Raw genomic sequence first — 7,317 nt, forward strand, 5'->3', positions numbered from 1 at the left:
CCCAGAGGATAAGGTATCACTTTGGTGACCCACTGATTTTTCTTCTAGGGTCACCATGAGGTTGACATTTTGTGGATTTTAGTAAAATGTCTTGACAAGTATTGGATGGATGGCCAAGAAATGTGGTACAAATATTAAGTGATTATATACTTTTCATCTAGAGCTATCATCAGGTCAAAGTTTTAATTTGTGCAATATTTTGGTTGATGACTAAATACCTGCAAAACAAATAACATTCCCATCAGTCTCAGCTATACTTAGTGTTTAGTGCTAATTAGCGAATGTTAGCATGCTAACATGCTAAACTAAAATGTGAACAAGGTAAAAAGTATACATGCTTAACATCAGCATTAACATTGTCTTCACAGAGCTGCTTGCATGGCTGTAGACTCTTGTTACCTTTGTTCAGATCAGACATTCAGATTTAACCCTCCGCTACAGTGATCCTTAGAAGTAGTCACTGTCTGTAAATATTGTCCTGAAAATTCCCAGACAGACAAGAATGGAGTACACTCAATGGGAGACAGGGGTATTTTCCAGACACTTTCAATAACACAGACAATCTACTCTGGCAGGGAAGCACCTTGGTGACTTCCAACGTAAACCATTTCAATTGCGCTTGATCGTCCCAGTTCACTGCTTTCTAAGCTTCGACTGAGCTCTGTGTCATTGTAAATACCCAACATCTGTGCATTTAACAGTGCAAACATTGTCTGGAGCCTGCATGTTTTCCAGTCCATCACTCAAAACTGCTTCATGATATATAAAGAGAGTGATTTGTTGGAGGTAAAAACATCTTTGAATCAGGTGAAGCACTGCCCACTCCAGAGTGAATATAATCTATGGAGGTTTGGTGTTTCTCTTGTCATTCCTTTGCTGTTTGAAACAGTGTAGTGATTGCTGCAAAAACACATTTGTCCTTGGTAAAAACATAATTTGAATGACTTGCTGGAGATATTCTCTGGTGGGTTGTGTCAATCCTCCCACTCAGACAAAATATCCCAGTGCTATTAAAACGGCTGCCGTCTTAGACAATCCCCAATGGACGTAAATCATGATGCGATGAATTCTGGGCCAAGAAGAAGTGTTTTACACTAGTAGCAGCTGGGAGAGACACTTCTTTTTTACATGCACAGAGGAGGAGAGATTGAGAAAAGGCCTCCATTCATGGTGCTCTGGCTGTGTTGTAGTAGATATGGCATGGCTGTATAAGATCCTGCGGCTTGTGTCTTCACAGAGGCCTGTGAGCAAACATGCCGTCAGCATCTGGCTACAGGCCTGTTTGTCTCTGAGGCCACGATCTGCACGCATCACTCAAAGTAAAGCTCCTCCATTCAACAGGAGGACAGTTCAGTCCTACACAGCGCTGAGATATTTGAACATGAACAATTTCTGCTTTTAACTACTTTGGATTCTGGATTTAAAACTGAAGAATCTGATCTTAACTGGTCCTTGGCATTTTATAATAAAACATGGACACACAGCTACAATCCAGAAAAGAATATTTAGAGATTAATAGATACACTGGAACAATTTGATGTTCTGGCATTTTAGAAAAAGAAAGAATTGTTATAGTAATAAAGTCCTCACCATCTTTATTGCATTAAATCCAACATGCAACAGAATATAATAAGGTTTTCAACAATGTTTTAGCAATATTAACAGTTTTACATTACACGTTTCCCACTTTTTTCATTCACTCATACACAAGCACGCATTCATAACGACATCATTTGATATACTACCCTTACTATTTAACATAACATTTGATATTTGAAGTTTGCTAATGGGACCACCAAGTGGTTTAAGAATAAGTGATAATTTGTATTTTTCTTATTACTCAACACATCCCATGAAAAGACCAAATAGTATGAACAAATTCTGTACTGTCCTGCTACAATAAATACTCATTTTCACAGCTGGAAATAGTCCAGAACAAATGCACTATTTGCTCCAATTTGAGTAATTTTGCTAAAAACTACAGTGCCCAGCTGGTTTAGGAAATAATTGTCTTTAAAAACAATTAATGAGATTTGTTGACAATAACAAAAATATAGAATATCTTATCCTTTAAATAAAACTGTAAAAACAAATCATCTGCACATAACAATAACACAAAGCACAAAAACATGACAGAAACAACACGTGGCAACAAAACATATTCCAAGCAATAAACTAGCATTCCAAAAATAAATGTATGAACACAGCACTTGTATTTGTTAAGGCAAAAAAAGAAAGATATATCTTTGTTATGAATTAAGGCATAACAAAAGAAGAAAGAAAATCTGAGGATCTCACTAGGTTGATGTACAAAATGTGTAAACCTCTGCATTTATTAACTCTGCAGTTAATGCAACACAAGTCTATAGCAGTTACAGTTAAAAACTGGCACCAATTGTACTTTTTGTTAGTCATTGAGTCATTTTTGTTGTTGCACAGTACAGGGAGAGATGTTTGCTGCAAAACTTCTACAGAATACTTGAAAAGGAAGATTTCAAACTCTGAAAAAGGGAGGAAAAAGAGACATTAAAATACAGGGATCCAAATTGTAAACACACAAGACTTGATACAGCATCTGTCAAATGTAATCTGACTGTTTTGCCCTTTTTCTCATATATTTTCTATTGTGTAGACATTCTAAGTTTAACTACATGCAACGCTCATGTTCAACAGAAACACTCAAACAGTACCTTGATACTCGACAGTTGCGTGTCTGAACATAAATTCCTGTGTATGTGATATCACATCTCACTATGTTGTTGGTGAAGTCTGACTCCAAGACGTGGAAATTGGGATTGACAGTAACCTGTAAATCATGAAAACCTGATCATTTATCAGAAATAAAAACTGTTTGGCCAGCTCTGCAGGCAGGTTAGTTAAATAAATATTGCAAAAAAATAAAACAGTTGTTATAAAGTTGACGTGACATGTGTTACCTTCAAGATATAATTTCCAGGAGGTACGTCAGTGATGTCAATCCACTGACAGTCGATGTTAGCAGCGTACAGGTCATGGCATCCTGGACTCAGTCCCTGAAAACACAACCCAAACACCCTCCTCAGTGTGGTTTAAAGTTTTTGCTCAGGCCCTTCATACGACTTTGACTACTTTTTTTCCTACAAGTGCTGCAAATGAAGCAGATTTGAGTTTTAGTTATACAAACAGTTCTTTGGAAGCAAAACTGTTACAGGAAACCAGCACTAAGCAGTGCAAAGCCAGAATCACAGAACCCAGACAACAGATATAATAAATATTCCCATGTCTTCAGGATGTTTTTTTTATTTTATTGGCGTACACTGGAATTTTAGTTAGAAAAACATTTCTCAGAAGTGGATTTGGAGGATTTGCAAAAAACTCCAAAACAAAAGTCACTGTGCAACTCAGAGCCTTGCTACCTACACTATGTTTTGTTTGACTAAATAATGAGAAATAAAGACTGTACATCTTTGAACTACCCACCAAATAGGGGAGATGCTGATCTACTGAATGGCATGCAAAGTGAGACCAAAAATCTGGATGTTTCGGGCCTCTTCTGCCAAGATACAGTATTGATTTTGACCTTTTTAGAAAAAATTAGTCCCTCATAAGTCCCAAATCTTTATTGACAATTTGTTGACTACCTAACCTTACCCCACACTACATTATAAAGGTCTACAGTATGTAACATATATTCTCAAATGTAAAGCTACTGTTCACCAGACCAGACCTTAAGACTTAATGACTTCTGCCCTGATCCGGGGCCGTCTTATGTCGTATCATAGTTCTAGATGGATCTCCTGGAACCTGGATATGTCTGTGTAAGGCGACTTATAAGATGTAAAAAACAGTAACACACAGTAACAACAATGATTTATTTTGACCAAGACATAAGTCTTCCAATAAATTCAAAACAAACCAAATCAAAGTTAACTTTATTTTTAGTCACTCAGAGTGATTCATTCTTTTTCTCACCTCATAGGTTTCCTACTATCTGGTATATTTGTATTTTGAATATTCTTCCTGTAATGTATTTATGAGCTGCTGAGTGCTTGAAATGTCTCTATTCAGGACTGATCCAGGATCAAGGTTAGATACCCCACAGGTAAATACTAAACTGGGGAGGACTGACTTCCAGAACATTGTACCATATAACCATGTAACTTTTAACTTTGTACATTTAGATGTATCTGTGATTGTTTCTGATTCCTCTCTCCTAGTTTCCTCAGGTCTTGATCTCAATGAGACTTTAATTAAAGGTTAAACAGCATTTACTTTAAATACTGTATAAGTTTATATTACCTGTGTATGAGCTGTACAGGCGTAGCGCCGCCGGAATCCGGGTTCACAGCCCGTGTCCTCCAGGCAAAAACTGGCCTTGTGTCCCTCGGCCACTTTACGTCCACTGACGACATCCAGCAGGTCGTAGTTACTGAATGCATCCATGCTGTGGTAGTGTCTGAGGGGGTAGAACAGAATAGATTGGAAAAATAATAAGAGCTTCTTACTTGTGCCATGGCCCAAACATGGTTCAGGGATGCCTTTAAACCCAAAATGATTTGTTTTGTGAATTTTGAGGGTTTAATGTTTTTATCTGAGCTTTACCAGAGTAAGGTAATTTCACTTTTAGGCTGAATAAACTTACTGGTGACAGCTGTGCCAGTCCCACTGGTATCTCGGCTTGACAGGAAGGAAGTCAGTGGTGCCTTGGTTCTTCACTTTTTGGGGGAATCGTAGGAGGACTCTGAAGTCAATGTCTCTCACAGCAGGTCCATAAGCTGACCTTGGATGGATCACAGAGGAAAGGGGTATAAGCTGCGTTGCAAAGTGTTACTGGCGGATATCCCGGGGGCTAGTTTTCAGAGAGCAAAGGGTTTGTTCCATTGTGTTCAATGCTTTAGGGAAAACCAACCCAGAACATTTATGTCTTGGCAGGACATCATGTTGGAGAATCACTGCTCCATAATAAGATCACACAGTTTTTGTCTATTAACAGAACAATTTTCCTGCCACATTGAAAATGTATACACACATTACTCAAAGTTATTCTGAAAGAACCAAAGGTTGTGCTAAGTGAAGTCAAATTAACTTTCAATGAGCAGTCAAAACAAAGGAAATACCTGTGTGTTGAGTGTGTGTGTGTGTGTGTGTGTGTGTGTGTGTGTGTGTGTGTGTGTGTGTGTGTGTGTGTGTGTGTGTGTGTGTGTGTGTGTGTGTGTGTGTGTGTGTGTGTCTGCGTGTCTGCTTCAGTGTCTATGTGCTGAGGAAGTGAATCACTTTTGGCACCACAGATTACCTGGCTAGACAGTTCTCCTCAGCTGCACAGCGGAGCGCAAACATCTGCATGCGCTGGACATATGCACCTGCTTGGATGGCATATGGGTCTGGCACGAGGTCTGGCAGTCCTGGGAGAGGAGATTAAAGGAACAATCCAATTTGTTTTGATATTCTGAGATGTTGCCAGTTCATGTGTGCTCAGAATAATTCACTGAAATAGGCTATGTCCAGGCTGAAAATGAGAGCAGCTGTTTTTTGGCAAAATTCAAACTGTTTTACATTCCTGAGCAGTCAGTCTGAGATCCAAAGCCCAAATGAGATGTTTTCCCTTCCCATCATTCAGTTTTTTTTCCGCTCAGTGAGTGAGACATGACACTGTGCAAACTGCCTTTAAAATATTCATAAAACAAGCTGATTTAAAACGTCATACTTTTAAATCAATGCAAATTAAGAAGGCCATATTCACTCCACGTGATTAGGGCATAAACTTACCATTTTGGAAATATCTTGTTCCATATCCTGTGCCAGGCGGACGGCGTGTGCGGGCCACTGACCTCCCTCTTGTGGGATACGAGTTGTAAAAAACAGAATTCCTGTGGTTTTTTAACGGGTTTCGAGGGTCGTCGTTAATCATGTCTTCTCCATTACCGTTTGCCTCGTTTGAACCATCCTCACTAAGTGCGTAGGATGGAGCACGGACCTCAGATTCCCTTTCCAGAGCTCTGGGATGTGCTGAGACGGATTGATCTGTCTGCGCGTGTTGCCTGGAGACAGTCATCGCCTCTGGCACCGCGCGTAACTGTTGGTATTGCGCACCGGGCCCTGGTTCTCCTCCTCTGTTGTGCAGTGCAGTGGCATCCATACTGACACGTTCTATACCGCCTGGAAAATCGGTAAACCTCCCCGGTGCAGAGGCGTTGATGGTGTTTATGTGTTCAGGGTTAAAGTGCTGTGCTCCTAGATAACCTGCAGCTTCTGCTCCGTGTGGGCGCTCAGGCTGCTCTCTGGCCCCTGACGCACGACCGTTAAAAGACGCATACTGTCTAACATCGCGCCCTAACGCAGTAGATCCTGGCTCTACACGGTGATCAGTCCTGAACTGTCCGGGTCTTACAAGCGTCGCTCCTCTGTGCGCTCCCGGCATTTGGCTCCTGGTGCCATCCCTCCTGCCGCTAACATAAACCCTCGACTGGCTTCTGGACCGAACCGGAGCATGGTACTCTGACCCAGTGCTCATTAAACTATAAACCTGCCCGTTGCTCTCCCACTGAATCCGGTGCCGCCAGGGCCCGGCTGTGCGCTGCTGCTGCCCAAAGATGAGGGGAAGTTGTCCATGGAAAAGGTATAAAAAGAAGAGTGACCATTTTGCCATGGCAATAAAACTAGACAAAAAAAATCCCTTCTGTAAGTCAATGATAAATCAGAGACATGAATTGCGCTCACAGATGTTGCTTTGTGGAAAGTGGATGGAAAGCAGGAGTGCGCTCTCAGTTCCAGCTCTTACACAGAACAACATATCAGTTCCCAGGGGGAGAGGAGGGCTTGAGCGTTTTTTCTGCTGTTTTATCGAATTCAGCCCAGTTTCTTATGCAAAGTCAAACTTTCTAGCAAGAAGATTTAACCCATGCATCGCCGTGGCTGTTACACAAGACTTACACAAGGACGTTTGCTTAGTAAACTTTACGCACAGGTGTTAACTGAAGTCATCTAAATGTTACCGTTCAGCCTGGTTATCAAGAACCAGTCCGCCCAGTAGGGAAAAAACACAAGTTATCTGTTTTTGATTTCCCTTACACATCAGTTCCTCCTCAGAAAATATAAAGAAAATATAGCAAGAATTGTTATATTAAAATGTCTTTAGAAAACAAAAATAATCTATATATTTAGTTTCATGTCAAGTGCCACTCACGACCAGTTTATCAGTAATAGCCTAATAAACCAATGTGTTTTTAACCAAATCTTTAAACATTGTGCAACAACTTTGGAGAAGCTGAACGACATGGCTTCATGGCCTCATGCAGAACTAAACCTCTACCACACGGCGGCAGGATGCATCTACATGTC

General features: G+C 40.5%; 1 protein-coding gene across 1 annotated transcript; it reads right to left on the bottom strand.

Moving 5' to 3' along the window:
• Nucleotides 1-1,588: 1,588 nt before the first annotated feature.
• Nucleotides 1,589-6,763, bottom strand: loxl5b (lysyl oxidase-like 5b). The gene is made up of 7 exons (XM_078263773.1): nucleotides 5,746-6,763; nucleotides 5,273-5,381; nucleotides 4,622-4,759; nucleotides 4,279-4,435; nucleotides 2,937-3,032; nucleotides 2,691-2,806; nucleotides 1,589-2,501 (listed from the first exon to the last, which is right to left on the bottom strand). Exons 1-7 carry the CDS (start codon nucleotides 6,623-6,625, stop codon nucleotides 2,495-2,497), a joined length of 1,503 nt encoding a protein of 500 aa, XP_078119899.1. The 5' UTR covers nucleotides 6,626-6,763; the 3' UTR covers nucleotides 1,589-2,494.
• Nucleotides 6,764-7,317: the final 554 nt, after the last annotated feature.

Source organism: Sander vitreus, chromosome 12 (assembly GCF_031162955.1).
Source record: "Sander vitreus isolate 19-12246 chromosome 12, sanVit1, whole genome shotgun sequence".
Lineage (NCBI taxonomy): Eukaryota > Metazoa > Chordata > Actinopteri > Perciformes > Percidae > Sander > Sander vitreus.